Source organism: Apodemus sylvaticus, chromosome 14 (genome assembly GCF_947179515.1).
Source record: "Apodemus sylvaticus chromosome 14, mApoSyl1.1, whole genome shotgun sequence".
NCBI lineage: Eukaryota > Metazoa > Chordata > Mammalia > Rodentia > Muridae > Apodemus > Apodemus sylvaticus.
Genome location: NC_067485.1, coordinates 74987876 through 75006037, shown reverse-complemented (window position 1 = coordinate 75006037; position 18162 = coordinate 74987876). Strand labels below are relative to the sequence as shown.

General features: G+C 45.1%; 1 protein-coding gene across 1 annotated transcript in view; it reads right to left on the bottom strand.

Moving 5' to 3' along the window:
• Positions 1–4873: 4873 nt before the first annotated feature.
• Taf3 (TATA-box binding protein associated factor 3) overlaps positions 4874–18162 on the bottom strand; it is a 149537-nt gene continuing 136248 nt past the window's right edge. The window contains exons 5-7 of the mRNA XM_052157296.1: positions 11582–11831; positions 8589–8695; positions 4874–6826 (exon numbers count right to left, since the gene is read on the bottom strand). Coding sequence (XP_052013256.1) covers positions 6709–6826; positions 8589–8695; positions 11582–11831 — 475 coding nt within the window. The 3' untranslated portion in view covers positions 4874–6708. The remainder of the gene's footprint in view (positions 6827–8588; positions 8696–11581; positions 11832–18162) is intronic.

Genomic DNA, 18162 nt, shown 5'->3' with positions numbered 1-18162 from the left:
AAAAGAGCAAGTGAGAGAGCAGAAGTGGAATGAGTAGAGTGAGGAATTGTCTCCAAATTCAATGCCAAAGAATCTACTTTCTACAACCCAGCAAAAGCAAAATTTAATCATCATTCCAGAGTCAGCTTGTAAATTGGCCATGTGGTGGCCACTCTGAGCTTCCTCTAGGAAGTTTTGCTAAAGCTCTAACAGGGACTAGGCCAACACTACCTTCAAACTCTTTAAGTTGGCAATGGTTAGGTTATTTAGGGAAAATAATGGTATTTTCCAGGATGGTGTTGTTTTGTTTAACGTAGACATTTCATGAATCAAGAAACAAGACTAATCAGGAGGTTGTAAAAGGGCCTCAGAAAGCATCCCTGAGCCTCCAATCAGGAAGTCACTGCCTAAGTGCGGAAATGCGAGCAGGCAAAGTGCGGAGGCACCTGATGACCTGAGTCCAAGCCACAGTAGGGAAGGAAAGAGTGGCTTGCTGCCCATATAAATGTTGGCTGGGCTTTTAAATGGTGTGTGTGTGTGTGTGTGAGTGTGTGTGTGTGTGTGTGAGTGTGTGTGAGTGTGTGTGTGTGTCTGTGTGAGTGTGTGAGTGTGTGTGTGAGTGTGTGTGTGAGTGTGTGTGTGAGTGTGTGTGTGTGTGTGTGTGTGTCTGTGTGCGCGTGCGATGATCATTGGTTTGTCTAAGGCAGTAGAAAAATCCATTATAAAAACTTCTTGCCTAGCATGTGCAAAACTCCAGGTTCAGTCCCCAGTGCTGCATAAACTGGGCATGGTAGTGCATGCCATCAGCTCGGTGCTGGGGAAGTGCCGGAGAACCAGAAACTCCCAGATGTTCCAGGGACTCAGGGAGTTTGCGGCTAGCCTGAGCTGGAGACTAACCAAAAAGAGGGAGAACAAGTATGCTTAGAATCTGAGGATGAAATTCTTCCTCTTCTTTTTTTTCCTTTAAAAATTTTAATTACTTTTCTTATGCAGTTCCAGTCTGGTCTCAAACGCTCTATGCTCCTGCCTCAACCTCTGGAGTACTGGAATTATAGGTACGGGCTACCATAGCCAAATGATGCAGTCATTAAAAAAAAAAAAAAAAAAAAAATCCATGGGGCTGGAGAGATGGCTCAGTGGGTAAGAACACCGACTGTTCTTCCAAAAGGTCATGAGTTCAAATCCTAGCACCCATATGGTGGCTCACAACCATCCGAAAAGAGAAAAGACATCTGATGCTTTCTTCTGGTGTCTGAAGACAGTTACAGTGTACTCACATATAATAAATAAATAAATCTTTAAAAAAAAAAATCCAAGATTTATTTCCTTCCTTCCTTCCTTCCTTCCTTCCTTCCTTCCTTCCTTCCTTCCTTCCTTCTGTCTGTCCATCCATCAGTCCAGGGTTTCAGTACATAGCCCTGGCACTCCTGGAACTCACTATATAGACCAGGGTGACTTTGAACTCACAGCGATCTGCTTGCCTCTACCTCTGGGGTGCTGGCATTAAGGCATGGTCCACTATGCCTGGCTTCTAAGATTTAGTCTTAATTATGTGTATATGTGAGTGTCTGCATATAGGCACATATATGTAAGTTCAGGTGCTCCCAGAGACCAGAGGCACCATATCCACCTGGAGCTGGAGTTAAAAGCAATTCCAAAACTTGATGTGAGTTCTTGTCTCCAGTCCCAGCTGCAATCATTTCATCTCAGAGAACATGGAGGACAGCAGTGCAAAATCATGGGAGAGTGCAGGTGAAGGGACCACAGAAACCAGCTGTACCCAGGAGACAGACTCTGCTGTGAGGGCACCCTTGCCTTGGGTGAGAGCCGTCTTCCAATGGGCAGCGGATGGCCGAGTCAGGCAGGCCCTGCGCTGTAAAGAGTCCTCCATCTAGGGAGGATGGAAGGCTAGACTCATTGCGTTTTTTCTTTGATTTCATTTACTTATTTAGTGTGTTCTGGGAGGACCCTGTTGTTGGAAGCCAGAGGATAACACAACCTCTGCTCTCTCTTTCAATCACGTGGGCCCTGGGGATCAAATTTAGGTCCTTAGACTCAGGGGCAAGTGTCATTGCCTGCTGAGTCATGTCACCAGCCAACAGCAGTTATTTTGAGAACTCATATGTATGCTGTATATACATACACATACACACACACATATACATACACATACATATACTTATATAAATTTAATCCAGGGCTTCTTTGTGCATGCCGAGCACATGCTCTACCACACTCTCTGCCAAAATGTTCTATTTCTTTTTTTTTTTCTTTTTTAAGATTTATTTATTATTATATGTAAGTACACTGTAGCTGTCTTCAGACACACCAGCAGAGGGCATCAGAACCCATTACAGATGGTTGTGAGCCACCATGTGATTGCTGGGATTTGAACTCAGGACCTTTGGAAGAGCAGTCAATGCTCTTGACCGCTGAGCCAACTCTCCAGTCCTCTTTTTCTTTTTTCTTTTCTTTCCTTTTTGGTGTATGTGCTGGCCACCCAGTGACCTCTGGGGGTCTGCTTGCCTTGGTCCATGCCCCTTACTGGGGTTCTAGGCCATGAGAGACCTTTATGGAGTTTTAGAGATTTGGACTAAGGTACTCTTGATCTTACAGTAGGAATTCTTACCTAATGATCTATCTCCCCAGCCGCACCCATTTTCAGTGGTCTCTGCTAGCCTGCACACATGCAGTAACGTCCGCACCTCATACTTATTAATGAATGCAAGCATCCTGAAGAAGCAGTTTCCTAACAGAAATGACGGGGAGTGTTATGAAAGAGGACACGCCCCCATTCTTCAGCTATAGTGACCACTCGACTTTTAAACTTCTAGATAGTAGATGGCGGGAAGAGGCTGGGTGTAAAACTATCCGTATTGAGAACTGTGTGCTCCGTGAAGCTCACAGGGAGCCCTCTCGGTGGAAGCTCTCCCAGTCTCGGTGTTCATTTTATACTTTGATTTGGCTGGTAGGTCTTTGTTTAATCACCCAGTGAAGGGGGACAGAGGTGGTTTGGGTGACATGGTTGAGCAATGCAGTCTACTTTTATCTCTGTAAAAAGCCCCGTGGTCGGAATACTCTGATGGCCTCTGCTGGAGGATAAGGGTCCTCACTGTCTTTAGTGGCAGACACCTTCTGAAGACAGATGCTCATTGGCTATAGAGACGCCCTCGTCCCTGCCGGCTGATTATCGCCTGAGGTGAGCGGCTCAGTTTTCTGTGTATCTGTTTCCGAAGACTGTCTCCTTCTATAAAACTCTGGCAGGGGAAGTACTTTGCCTCCCTTCTCCTGTAGAAAGCATGGATGTCGTTCAAATGATGGTGTGGGATAAAGGGGAAACAGGCTGCTGCTTTAAAGATGGAATGTTTTAACCTTCCTAATGAGAAATGCTTCTCATTCTTTTTCTTCAGATTGCTACAACTCACATTCCTGTAGCCGAGTTCCTTCACTTTGTGGAATGAAACCCTTTCCTTTACTGTATGCGTGGTATATGCATGCAGTGTGTGTATTTGGGGAAGCAAGAGGTCGCCTCTGGGTACCCTTCTCTACCGCTTCCCACCCACGTTAGCTTTGTTATTAATGGCATAGCCAGGCATGGGGGGAGGGGGTAGGGCGGGGGGGGGTGAGGGATGGTGCCTTTAATCCCAGCACTTGGGAGGCAAAGGCAGGTAGATCTCTGAGCTTAAAGTCAGCCTGGTGAGCTCCAAGATACTGAGGAGTACACAGCGAACTCCTACCTTGAAAAAAATAAAACCCAAAAGCTTATGTGTCTATGTGCATGTGCACATCTATCTGTGTGCTGCCGCCCGTGAAGGACAGCCGCCTCACACGTTTGGAGCTGTTACCTGCATCTGTGAGCCTCCTGCTGGTGCTAGGATCTGGGCTTTGTGGACTTCCGTTCCTCTGATAGAGCTTTTAACTGCTGGTCCGTCTATCCAGCCCCTCTACTTAACTTTGGCTGTTGTTAGCGTAAGGTCTTTTAATGACCTTGGGGTCTGTCATGGTGGCTACTCTGAGGTCAGCAAGCCTCAGCATGCCTGTGTCCCCAGAGCTGGGCTGTGGGTGCAAACGCTCACACCCAGCCTCTCCTGCCGCAGACAGTTCGGGTCCTCGGGTTTTCCCAGCCTCACTTTACTGAGACACCTATCTCCCCGGCTCTAAACCCCACTGCTCTCTCTTTCCCAAGGCTGGCTGTCGCCGGCGCTCCTATATTCAGTCCTGTCCTCTCTCCTGTTCCCTTCTGGTTTTACCAATTAAGGAAAGCTGCCACCACTCTTGTGAAATCTGTGGAGTTTATAATTTGCTCTCTCTCTCTCTCTGGAGAATGATTTTGATCACATTTTTAACTTTTCTTTGTAGCATCGATGTTTTATTTTCTAATCCACACTTTTTTTTTTTTTTTTTTGCAGTTTCTTAAAACTTTTGGTTGGTGTCACAGACAGCCATCCAGTGGAGACCGCAACCACCAGTTCGTTTTGCACAGGCCACTGAACAGTCATAAGATGGGGACAACTTTGGGTATTTAGTGACCTGCACTGGATTCGACTCACTGACCTAGAGGTGAAAGGCTCTGTATTTCATTACTAATCCCTTGAGCCATCCAGCCCCCTGAAAATGATTCTTTGGTTTTATTATTGCAAAGGCCATTTATAAAATCATGGACTGGATTTAGGAAAGCAACCATGAAATAGCAAGGGACAACAAATTGATTGAAATTTCATAAATGTTGTGTGGGCTGGAGACTCTCAGACAGGAGGAACGGGGAGGAACTCTATATAGGCATCTCCTTTCTTACTTTAGGAGTGCGACCTGCTCACCTAGACGTGGCAACTTCAGGACCCCGGACCATGCCTGAGGGAACTAATTCCTAAATAAAGAAAATGGAAAAGCGAACTACGAAACAGCCAATAATCTTTATTTCGCACTTCCCGCACGCTTTGTCTCCTCCAAAGAGCACTAATGGGTATCCTTGTGCATGTGAAAATATTGTATAAAGTATTCAGGATGACCTCTAATCAATGAAAAAGAAAAGAGACACATCTCAACATAGATATTTTTTGGGGTGTGGGGGTGGGGTGGGGGCGTGACGGAAACTTCGGCTTCTAGCACAAGGGGGGTAGTGACTTCCACACTCTTCACAGGCTGACTCCATTCTCACTGTTCTGCAATTTAACATCAAGGCAGAGAACCGCATTTCTGAAACCACATTATATGTTTTAAAATCGGAGTAATTATAATGCTAATATCAGTTGAGTTGGCAGTAAAAAAAAAAAAAATCACATTTCTATTCATATATTTGTATTAGGTTCAAATCCCGCATTCTAACATTCAAGATAGCCTTCACACATGCCCAAATTGGGATTATTTCAAAATCAAGTAAAAGTCCATAGTTATTCCAAAGTCACTAAAATATGCTAATAAAGTTAAATTTGATGTTTTTTTACATTAAAAATAAAACATTTGGTTTACGTTTCAGATATCTATAACATATAATAAATAGTGGGCAGTATAGTAATATAATAAAGTTTTGTGATACCCTGAAATTTGATGAGTTTTCTTAAAAAAATTCATAATATACTTCATTTCAACCTTAAAGCACAATATCCATGAACAAATCTGTAGAAATAAAACAATATAAACAGAAAATGCTACAGTATTTTTCTTTTTTTACTTTTGTGGAAACTACATGTCCTTTTTAGTAAAAGTGAGAGAAATTTACAGAAAATATATAACAAACAAAACAATTTCAAACCATCAACTCGAGATGTCAATTGCCTGTTTCCTTCTGATGGCTGGGTCCTTGCCCATCACGTGGGCGGTGCGCTTGGGGAAGGACATGGCTCTGGGTCCTCTCTCTCCCCCTCTCTCTCTTCTTTGCCTATGCACAGCAGCAATTACAGACATGGCTGAAATCTCAGTGGATTCCAGAGAAAGCCAGAATTAAACACGATAAAAAAATTTTAAAAATAACTACTTCATAAATATTTATTATTTACAGTGAGGGGATTCTTCTTAGTATCAAGAGTTTTATACAAGGTGATGGGCTGCGCACGCAGTGAGGAGACTCCAGCAGTTCACACAGTGGAATGAGAATGCAACCAAGGTATAAAACAGGTCAAATGACAGGATGTGCACAGAGGTGGACAGGACATGATAGAAACCCTTTCTTTAAAAAATATAAGGTATCTCACAAAAGCCTGAACATTTTACACGTTAGTAATAAAAGTCGGGAGAGGTGGGGGGGCTTCATATACTCTCATCACAAAAATATTTCCAGCCCTCTGACTGGAGCGTTCTTTCCTTCTGAGAATCTCACTGTGGAGGGAGCGGGCTTGCCAACGGTAGCTAATGGTGCGCCCTTCGATCACAGTCAAGGCATTTGTACATTACCTTCTTATCTAATGCTGCAATGAAAGGTTCTGGAGAGAAGAAAGGAAATCAAGAGGGAAGAGGTGCGGTGTCTTTATTAATACTTGTCACTGGTAATAGGCAGATGGAGGCACCAGCCCTCAGGCCAGGCCTCCACTGGAGTTTTTCTTCAGCAACACGCTGTGGGAGCTCAGGCCCGTGAATTTCAGAGCGAGCATCCAGAGCCATGGACGGACGGACGGACGGCACGTTCTTGTCCTTGCTCCTCGGGATGCGCGGTCCACAGGGCCTGGGGAGATGAGATGGCAGAACCGGCCCAGCCCGACCCGGTGCAGGGCAGCAGTCCTGCCCACGCTGACGTCAGTGCGCACGGTGCTTCCTCTTCTTGTGCTTCTTGTCTTTCTTTATCTTGTTGGCACATTTTGGGCAGAACCACTGCATCTCTTCTGGAGGAGCAGCCATGATTCCCACGCAGGGCCTAGACGCCAAAACAAGTTCACATTAACAAGTTTCTTTCTTTCTTTCTTTCTTTCTTTCTTTCTTTCTTTCTTTCTTTCTTTCTTTCTTTCTTTCTTTCTTTCCTTGCTCTCTCTCTCTCTCTCTCTCTCTCTCTCTCTCTCTCTCTGATTTATTTATTATATATAAGTACACTGTAGCTATCTTTAGACACACCAGAAGAGGGCGTCAGATCTTAGTACAGACAGCTGTGAGCCACCATGTGGTTGCTGGGAACTGAACTCAGGACCTTTGAAAGAGCAGTCAGTGTTCTTAACCTCTGAGCCATCTCTCCAGTTTCTTATGTTTATAATTTTCTTTTTCTGAGGCAGGGTCTGCAAGCTATATGCTTCCTAAAAGTAACTTCATAGTTTTTATTTTGTGTTGTATGTATTTTGTGTTATTTTGCCTGTGTGTCATTTGTGTACATGGTGCTGCCGAGGACAGAAGGGCCTGTCTGACTCCTGTAAACGCAGCTGCAGCCCCTTGCGAGCTACCCGGGGTGCTGGGCTTCCCCAGGAGGAGCAGACAGTGCTCGGAACCACTGAGCTGCCTCCTCAGCCCCGTGTCTTGTTTTCAAAGGGCTCATTTCTTCTGGTATAGTCACGGCTGGCCCTGAACTCCTTATGTTATGCAGTCCAGGATGCCCGTGGCCCCACCTCCTGCCTCTGCTTCCTGAGCTGGGACATGTGCTCCCTCCGGCAGCGTCTGCGGCTGTGGGGATGGACCCAAGGCTCCCCTGCATGCTAAGGAAGTACTCTGCCAACAGGGCTAACTCAATCCTTCCTTTTTGCTTTAGAATGATTTTTTTTTTAAGGCATGGCGATATGGCTCAAGAGATAAAGACACTGGCCACAATGCCTGACAACATGGTCTTCTGTGCCATGTGCTGGCCTTAGAAGCAGAGAACTGGCTCCTTTTCCTGGTTCTCTAACCTTCACACGCATCTGCTAAATGGTGTGGGAACCAATGCAGCACACTCCGCTCCATAATAGAAATAAATGTGAACAATGGTGGGCAGGCCAGAAGTCCATCCAAAGGTTCTTATATAATGTTGGGTATTTGGCCTGTATTAACGTCTTCTGTATAGTGAGATCAATTAGTTTATTTGTCCTTTCAGTAGGAATAATAGAATGCAATGGCTTTGCTTTTATGTTTTAATTTGGGAGGAGAGGCTGGGGGTGAGATAGAGTCTCAGGTAGCCCAGGCTGACCTCAAAGTTACTATGTAGCCCAGGCTGGTCTCAAACTTGTGATTCTCAGCATTAGGAGTGCTCAAGTTACCAGCATCCCACCTCGTCTGGCTCCAGGTCTATCGTACAGACAGCGAGCAGACAGCCAAGGAGGCAGCTGAGGGGCGGAATGCGACTCAGCACTGTTTGGCTGAGCCTCTTTGGATCTCACCTAAGGAAGCTTCTTCGGAAGCAAGCCTGCTGTCTGAGAGTCTGTTCTCAAGCCCGCGCAGTCATGTGCTGTTGCTCCCACACAATGCCAGTGACAGGGAGGAGGGGAACCCTATGCTCTTACGTATTTCTGTAGGAAAGGGTATATAACGGAGGCAGAACATCCACAGTCCAGGTTCTGGAACAACAGCACAACTAACTGCGTCCCTTTGCTCTGCAGGCTCCATTAGACAGGAGAGGAGCTGAGTTGGTCTAAGATGCTAGCTGACGAGGCTGCCTGTTCCAGCTGTGTTAGACCTGGGTTACCGTCTAACACTGGGGGTGGGGGTCTGGGGGCACTCACCAGTGGTACCAATCGTCACAGTCGTCACAGCCAATCATCGGGCTCCCGTCGTCGGGCTTGTTGCACCCCGGACAGATCCAGATCTGATTGCCCCACTCATCACGGATCTGGTGGTCAGAGCAGAGACAGATGGTGTGGGGGAGAGAGTCAGAAGAGGCCAGATAAGAAAGCTGCTTTACACTGAACACTACAGACCAACAAGCTAGCAGTCACCTCTGTTCTGGAATCACATGAAGAGGAAAACAGCTAGGTATTCAACAATAGCTTCCTGTCAACACTCTCTCTCCCCTCCTCTCCACCCTCCATCTCTCTCCCTCTCATACCCCCTCCCTCCCCCATACACCCTGCCCTGCCCTGGTCTCATAAGCTCAGGTGGGAGGTGGGTGTGGCAGTCACTATATAGTCCAGGCTGGTTTTGAACTACAATCTTTGCCTCTGCTTCCTGAGTGCTGGATTTCTGGTGTGTGCGCCGTGCCTGGTTAGAATGACATATTTCTAATGTACATTCTAAGCTGCTTTGTAAATCATTAAAAACAGAGCACTGCAGAATCATCTCTGGTAACTATGTAACATGACTTACAGTTGGCTTCATCTAAGAATTCCTATAATCTCACAAACCCCTAATGATTATGGTCTGTTGGCCAGAAACAACTGATAGTTTTGAAAGTTCTCAGCTTTTCATATTTTCTCAGCCACGTTCACAGCTTGGGATTAGCACATACAGGCAAATGTGCATGTATTCCCTCATTACTCATTAGCCAAGCCCTTCTCCTGAACTAGGTGATAAGATCAGGGATGTAAAAGAGCTGTTACTGAGTAACTTTCCATTCCCTTTATGACATTTTAGAAAAGCACAACCAACTAAAGGGCGAAGGCAAGAGGAGGCTCGCGGGGCCAATGAACTGCACACCTAATTATTGTTATGCCCCAGACGCCGTGTGTTCTGGAGTCCTGGCTTCGTTCTCATAGGGAGCGTTCCTAACGGGACGGCTTTCTCAAATGTCACATTATCGAAGCCATTCTGCATGGGTACTGGAAAGGAGCACTGAGTCACACTCACTTTCAAATGTCCTCACAGTAAGACAACATATGATTCACTACATATTTTGCAAGGTCTTCTCTTCCTATGCCTTTAAGTACTACACTGACTAGATATGTGAATGACCAGGGTTTCCTTGTGAGCAGTTATCAAGAGTGGATATGTTATGTTGTGTGCATGGACTTACTCAAGGGTTACTATTTCAAAAAATCTCTATAAAGCAATCCACATTGACCTGAAATCTTTCTTTTTTTTTTTTTCCCCTGAGACAGTGTTTCTCTGTGTAGCAGGGGCTGTCTTGGAACTCACTCAGTAGACCAGGCTGGCCTCGAACTCAGAAATCCGCCTGCCTCTGCGTCCCAGGTGCTGGGATTAAAGGCGTGTGCCACCACCTTTCTAGAGGAATGTGGAGAAAGCTTTCTCTGATGGCTAGCTCTAACTTGGGGGAAACTGCACCACAGGGAAAGAACCAGCAGTCCCCAGGCACCGGTGTCCAGTGGGTAAAGCCACCATGCGTGGCTGTCCCTGCTGCTGGCTGACCTTACTTGACATTAGTATGCTGTGACTCTGAGATACATTAAATAAAATTGCTATAGCACCACAGTAGGACCCAATATTTTCTAGGGCACTAAGTTCTTTTAAAACATATCTTTGGATAGTTTAGAAATGGGGAAACAGGAGCTACCAGATCTCACAGTCAACAGTACACTAGCAGGCAGTGAGGAATCACCCCTGTGCTCTCTGTCCATAAGGTGTCTAGTTAGACTACAAGACATCCCAGCACTGTCCCAGCTGGTGCCGCGTCTGTGAAGTCAGTCCCAGTATCCACTGGGAAGCCACAATCTTTAGAGCCAGACAAGAGTACAGCGATTACTGAGTCAGCAAATCCCTTAATTACAGATAACCAAATGGAGGGTGAGGAGATTAAGTATAAACTCTTTTCTGGCCAGCTCACCTGGGGGCGATACCTCAATTAAATTCCTCGGCTGATTGAGGAATGGACCAATTGATCCCTCACAGGTTTCACATTTTCTGTATTCAATTGCCAATTCACTAATTTTAAGTTAACTTTTCCCGTCTTTGTACTCTCTGAATGCATTCAGGACTTTTTTTTTTAATATTTGTTTCCTCATATTGTCTCTCATATATAATGATTTATTTTTCCCCCATGTAATACACTGTATAGATATCTCATAACAAACTGCACCAGGCCCTGCAACTCCCCAGTCACTGTCTCTTCAAAGGCTAGGCTAACTCAACAGCCTACAGAGCTTCTCATCAAAGTGTTAATATCTCCATTTATAAACCACTTTGTGTACTTAGGTGTCTCTTCACTGTGCCTTTAGGTTGAATTTGGGGTTGGAAAAATCTCTGACCTATGAAGTACGGGGAACACCTAAGGGCACTCTCAGGGTGACGCAGGCCCTTCACTGTGATGAGACTTTCGGCACTAGGGGTTAAACCCAGGACCCTGAACACGCTAGGCAGGCTCTACCATGAGCTAGTTCTAGAGTAAAAGATGCACTTGGATGCTCGGAAATTCCTATGGTCTAAAGGTTCATTCTACTTAAGATGTAAGTTCTTATATATTTTGGATCTCAGCAAATAAAATATAATGATTAGTGCTACAATTCAGAAATAATAGCTGGCCCATAAGATTTATGTCTAATACATAAATTATACTAATGTCAATAATTTACTCACTCTAGTAAGAATCCACTGTGGAATTTAAACACCATTGTTATATTCTGGTGTTCTTCTATTTAGGTATAGACAAGGTTCAAATCAACATAAACAAATGCAGTTACGCGGCTGAACATGAACTTTGTAATGTATGGTTTTGAGCCAACAGCTTGAAAAGGCAATGGAGATGCTTCCCCATTTGTCAAGCACCGCCCATGAGAGTCAACACCGCAGAAGCAGCCCTCCCTGAATGCTGTGGAGACATACGTACCACGTAAGTGCTGACTGTCTCTGTCACCACGCTCCGCACCGGGGCTTTGGTACTCCCAGCTCCAGAGAGGGCAGGGGCTGGGGATGGCATCAGGGCCGGGCACACTGCAGCCTGGGTGAGGAGTGGCGGAGGCAGGGGAGTAGGGCTCATTCGCACAGGAATAGGTACTGGGGCCGGAGGTGGGGTTTTAGGTCGGCTCAGAGAAGGAGTGGGCTTAGCCTCCGGGGCTGGCACCACCTTGCTGATGACGCTGTCAAGAAGAAAAGAGCCACGGTCAAAACACAGCAGATTTCACAAGTCCTACAAAACCCTTGTCTGGAAGGAGAGGAGGTTTACAAGACATTTATTTATGTTGTGAGACAGTCAGAGGACAGCGTGTTGGGAGATGGCTTCCTTCGACCATATAAGTTCTAGAGATCAAACTCAAGCTGTCAGGCGTACCTGCCGAGACATACTGCCAGCCTTAGTGATTTATTGATTTATTGATTTGCAGTATCTCACACACGAATGGTGACAACTCTAAGAGCTGAGTCATACCCCCAGTCTTGCAAAATCCACTTTAAAGTGTCCAGAAACAGTTAAGGACTCAGAATTCAAGGCCTATCCCATATCACTCTTGAGACTTAGGCTAACTTTTCATTTTCTCAAACTGGCCCTCAGTGATCAGATATGTGAGATATTCTAACAATCAACACACATGTGTTTTTTACAGATATGTAATAGATGGGGTGTGTTTTTCTGTAGCTGGGCCACACACTCCTCACGATGACTTCAGTTGTATAAACATGACTTTTGAGGGGAAATGGGAGAAGTGCTGTGTCACTTCCGAGTGACTTCTCTTGAGCCATTGGACTGGAGATTTCTTTGCTTCAGAGGAACCCCCTCCCCCCAAGCCATCAAGCCCTAAAACCTTCAGGTGTTTTTGTATTTAATTTGAACGAGAATGCTCCCCATAGGATCTGTTATTTAAACACTTGGTCCAGTTGGTGACAGTCTGGGGAGATTTTTGTGGTACAGTCAGTACTAGGGGTGGGCATTACAGTACTAGGAGTGGGCATTACAGTGCTAGGGGAGGGCATTACAGTACTAGGGGTGGGCATCACAGTCTCATCCTCTGGCTAATTCATGCTTGTAGCTAAAGATGTGATCAAACTCCTGCTCCAGCCATCATACCTGCTACTTGTGACCATGCCTCTCTACCAGAACTGAGCTGTCCCTCTGGAACGGTAAGCTCCAAAACCTCTTCCATAAACCAATCCTGCCTGATCACAGCAAATGCTAAGTCGTTAACACAGAGGCTGGCGGAGGGAACGGGGTGGGGTGTGGGAGAGGGCTGCCTCACATTTACATCACGGTGCTACTTTGTTGAGGACCAGGGAGATAAGCAGCACTGAGCAGCTGTTTGAACAGAAAACAGCCTGCTCTGCACGGGACAAGGGCAGTGCCCCTCCCCGGGGCCAGAGCCTGCCCACCCAGACCTCCAACTCCAGGCTCTTTACACTGCCCCTAGAGAGCAATTACGACATTGCTAGCTGAGGCGAGGTGGGGTGTGGGCAGGCCCCTCCCACTCTGGAGGACTCTGGGCAGTGCCATCTGTGTGGTGCTGGATATAAAGGCGTGCATGCTGCAAGAGAGAAGGGGTGGTGGATTCCTCCGCTGCCTGTTCGGACAGCTATCGAGCCAGACAGTAGAGGTGGATAGCCCCTGAGTGAAGGCCCTGAGAGGTCAGTGCGTGATGCTTAGAAGGCGAAGTCTGGGCTGCAGAGGGACCCTAAGATCGTGGACCTGCCATGGAAGAGTTTTGTGGAACCGAAGGAAGATACCAATCTAGGTATGCAACAAATGCAGTGCACTCCAGGTCAATAAAAAGAAAGTCACAGCCAAAGCACATGGTCACAAAACTGTAGACCAGAGGAAGGCCTGAGCAGTAACTGAGGTAAAAAAACAATGAAGAAACACACGAAGAAACATCGTGGCTAACGTGCGAGGCTCAGCCAAGCACAAGACAAACCGTGCTAAAGAGAAATGCATTCCACTTTTGAAATCTTACAGAAAGAATGCCAAGTAAACACACTTTAGTCAAATAAAATCTAAGAGTTTACTACCTGTAGCCTTATACTGAAAGAAACTGTTTGGACCTTTACATTTTTAAATAAATTGTTAAGAACCTTAATATTTACCACTTTATAAGCTAATTAAGATAAGTAATATTTATCATTTTATAAGCTAAGTGGATAAATTAAGAAAGATTTATTTAGTAATGGCTCAGGGGTTAAGAGCACTGACTGTTCTTTCAGAGGACCAGGGTTCAATTCCCAGCACCCACAGGGTGGCTCACAACTGTCTGTAGCTCTAATCTGAGGGGATGTAATGTCATCTTCTGGCCTCTGTGGTTATTAGACATGCACGTGGTATACAGACATATATGCAGAAAAAATTCTCAAACACATATAAATTGGATAAATAATAAAAAGCATTTTTAAAAGTAGGGACTTAGGACACAATTCAGTGGTGTTCTTGCTGAGTAGAGCTAAGGCTCTGAGTTCAAGCCCAACCCAACACCAAAACCAGAGAGCGAATTAGATAGCAATGGTGAACTTGCCAGCTGTTAGCAGAAACCATGCTTAATTTTTACTGCCACTTTGACTGGACTTAACAGTTACTATGGAAACACCTATGGGTGTATTATATATGTGCTTCCATGAGGGTTTGAATAAGGTCAGAAGAACAGCCCTGGGTGGGCGGGGCTGAGGTCCCAGGGAGAGCACGCTGAGCACCGCCCATCCTCTCTGCTTTCTCACTGTGGATGCAATGTGAGCTTCTGGGGCCATGGCTTCCCCACACGCTGGACTATACCCTCAAACTGAAGCACAACAAGCCCTTCTTCCCAATGTCTTTGTTTAGTATTTTGTCATAGCAACAAGAAAAGTAACTTATGTAACAAACAGCATCTTTCAAAAATAAAAGTGACTCACTATGAGCAACGGCCCTGGGAAGCAGGTCTGCGTCAGGTAGGAAGTGTGTGCCTGGGTGGAAAGGTGAGTACAGTGACCGCATGCCTTTACTGTAAAGACTAAAAGCCCGGGCACACACAGTACTGTGGGTCAGAGGAAGGACAGGTAGCCGGGCTGGCACGGTGCTTCTGAATGGTTATTAACGTTATGATGGATAACCCTTTGGCCATCCAGTTAGTAGGTCATGTTTGAATACCAGCAGTTGGGAAGTGGGGGTGAGCAGATGTGAGTTTGAGGCTAGCCTGGTTTACATAGTGAGTTCCAGGACATTCAGGGCTACAGACTAAGACCTGTCTCAAAATACCACATTATATAAATACTCATACACTAATTTTTATCAAAGGAAAAAATGGTTGAGTAGTATATAATAAAATACAAGTTTTCTAAGGAAAAAAATGCAAGCATGAATATTGTGTTATAGTTACAAAAAAATTCAAAAGAATATATATACTATATATTCATATATATGTGTATGTATGTGTGTGTGTGTATGTGTGTGTAAACTATTTAGAAACTGCCACTATAAGCTGGGATTACAGTTTTCTTTTCCTTTGCTTATCCATTATTAACATATAAATCTTGTAGTAAGAATAACAATGAAAAAGTAAAAATATACTCATTTAGGTGTCTCTGGGAACTTAATACAACAATGGCTTGCTGGTCCCTTCTAAGAAAGTGCTGGCTACTGCTTAGTCATTCATATCGGCATAGAGCCTGGGTTAAGGGGTCAGAGTAGCATTAAGTTATAACTACTTCCCTCGCTCTTGAAGTTCAGAGTTTCCTAGAGTGAGAACTATTTTGAGTTTAGCTTCTAAGAGATTTAGGGTAGTTGAATATATAGCCAGCCAGCCCTCCTTCCTTCCTTCCTTTCCTTTCAAAAAAATTCTTTTATTATCTAGTTTTAGAAATACGAAAAATCACGTTGCAGTGCAACATAGTCCAGGTTCTCAGAGCAGAGCAGCTAAGACATCAGCACTCGATTTAGTCACTGTGGAGATGATTTCGGTCCTGGTTGCCCTTGCCCCGCTATTGACATGCACAGTAAGTTCCCCTTCAGAACTTCCTGTTGAGTGCCAGCATTTCCCAGAGAAAGCAATACCGTCCACAGCTGTGCCCCACAGTGGCTCTGCTGCTAACGTTACAGCTTGTGGAGGATTTAGTCACAGTGCTCTAACCGCTATAAACACTGGCGTTATTCATACAAATGTGCAGAAGGAGGGACTGTCAGAGGGATTTCTTTACCTGTTTCCCCACCACAAACAGAATGGGTCATGAGCTGTAATGCAAACTCATAGCTTGACAAGTCAATAAAGAGGCAGGCCATGCCTCCCAGCCCCTTAGAGCCTCCAAGGTTAGAGGCAAACACAATTTGGGTATGTTCAGCCCAGGAGGTTTAATGATACTCATTATCCTGCTATTGTGTGCAAACACTATGAAACCAGTAATCTAAATTATCAGAGTCCAAATAAGTGGCTACTCAAGTACTCTTAGTTCAAAAGTTCCCCACCATGGCTTACTTATGTACCTAACAGTGAGTGGCCATTTCTAAATGGTGACAGGACACCACAGGGAAAAGCACTGTGATCACGCCCAGGGGTGGCATCTGTGTGACCTTCTGAACACTGAAATCAGTCAATGTGTAAGCATCACTTTGAGGAAAAAGCATGTTGCTTCAATTGCAAGTCACTAACTTTTTTTAAATATTTAGTTCTAGATTTCAGACATTCCTAATCTGCCACAAGAAACACATCCTCACGTGGTAAATGAGCCTCTTCTCATGACAAATGCAGACTACTTCTGAGATTTTACAATACCGTGCTCTGAGGCCTCGCGGTTGGCTTGTGACATGAATATGTAGTCTATTCTTCCTAGCTTTGCGTTTTCACCTTTATGGAAAGCCCGACATACCTGGCCTAAATGTGGTAGCCAGTCGGGTGTGCACACACTGGCAGATTTAAACACTTTGAAAGTCACTTCCGGCGACCTCTGAGACCACTGCAGTGTAGGAGCTCACAGGCCGGGTGAACTTAGACCCAGTCCTCATCGAGGACTTCAGGTGACATTTTCTTGACCACCAGCTTCAAAGACCCGAGTGAAAACGGCTCAAACCCCAGAAGCCAGGGGAGGCCGTTGCTTTAAACAGCTAAATTCCAGGCCTATTTGTTGTATGGGAATGAAAAACAAATATACGAAGTGTTTCATTTTTCTAGCTTCAGTATCTACACAAATATTCCAAACTTGGGAGACATTCTATTTTAAGAGTATCAGTACTTAAAATGCCAAACAGTGAGACAGTCATTTCCATATTTCACATTGATCAAATACCCAAAGACAATTATGAGAATCAGTTTTATGTTGATTCTTCAAATCAATCATTATTTCTTATTCTTCTTGATCCTCACAGCTCAAAATTTAACACTCGTATAATTATAAGACAACGATAAATGGATTTAATTCCTGGAGCTCATGGCCTGCCTCCTGAATATTTACATCGTCTATAAACTGCGTATTTTATCTTGTCATAGCCCAAGTACACATCAAGTAGCAAACATTTTATCTTTTAATGCAGGCATGACCTATTTGAAAAATGAAACAAACTGCATGAAGTAATTAGAGAAAAACATCACCATTATAGAATCTTGTTTCCAAGCGAGAGGCCCAAATGATTATACTTCTATTGTCAAATGTTCAAAATCTGTAGAATACCCTAAAAGGGCACCCCATTCAGATAAGCAATGACTAACAAACATCCCACCAGCCTCGCAGGGATCGGCAGAGCGATAACGGACGAGGGAGAGCGACGCGAGGCGCGAGTGCTCACAGGCCACAGCGAGCGGCAGCTCAGGCAAATCATCTCTATATTCAAGAAAATTAATTTGCTTTTTAAGACAGGGTCTCACTATACAGTTCTGGCTGGCCTAAAACTTGGTATGTATACCAGCTTGGTCTTGGAGATCCACTTGCCTCTGTCACCCAAGTTCAGGGACTATGGGTGTGAGCCACCACACGTGGCTTGGAAAATGAACTTTTACAACTGCCTTAGAATGGAAAATTGGCAGAAATGAACAGAGCCCCCACTTTGTCATAATGATGAGATAATAACATTATTTCAGGAGACTAGGATGCTAGCATACTGTCCACACATCAAGAAAAATGGAAGAATATATGCAGAGTGAGCTAACTCCCTGTCAGCTATAGGCCAGGTCACCTCAGAGGCCCCAAAGCAATACACTGCTGCCATTCCTGGACGGCCTGCGGGACTCCAGTAAGACTCTGCTGCCAAAGGCATGTGCCTGGGTCAGGGTGCTGAGAAACCAGGCTGGAACTAAGCACTAAACAGCTACAAAGCCTCCTGCTGACTCCTGTTCTAAGGCAGGGCGAGGCTATGCAACTGTCTGTAGACAAGGGTCATGAATGGTAGGCCACTGTGACTGCCTGCACGGAGCCTGCTCACCGCTGCCTCCCCAAGCCCCCTGAAGAAGGAAGACGGGGGACAGGAGGAAGAAGGAAGCGAGGACAGGAGCATGACTGCTTGGGAACAAGGTGGTTATCAGAGTTCTAGTGCTA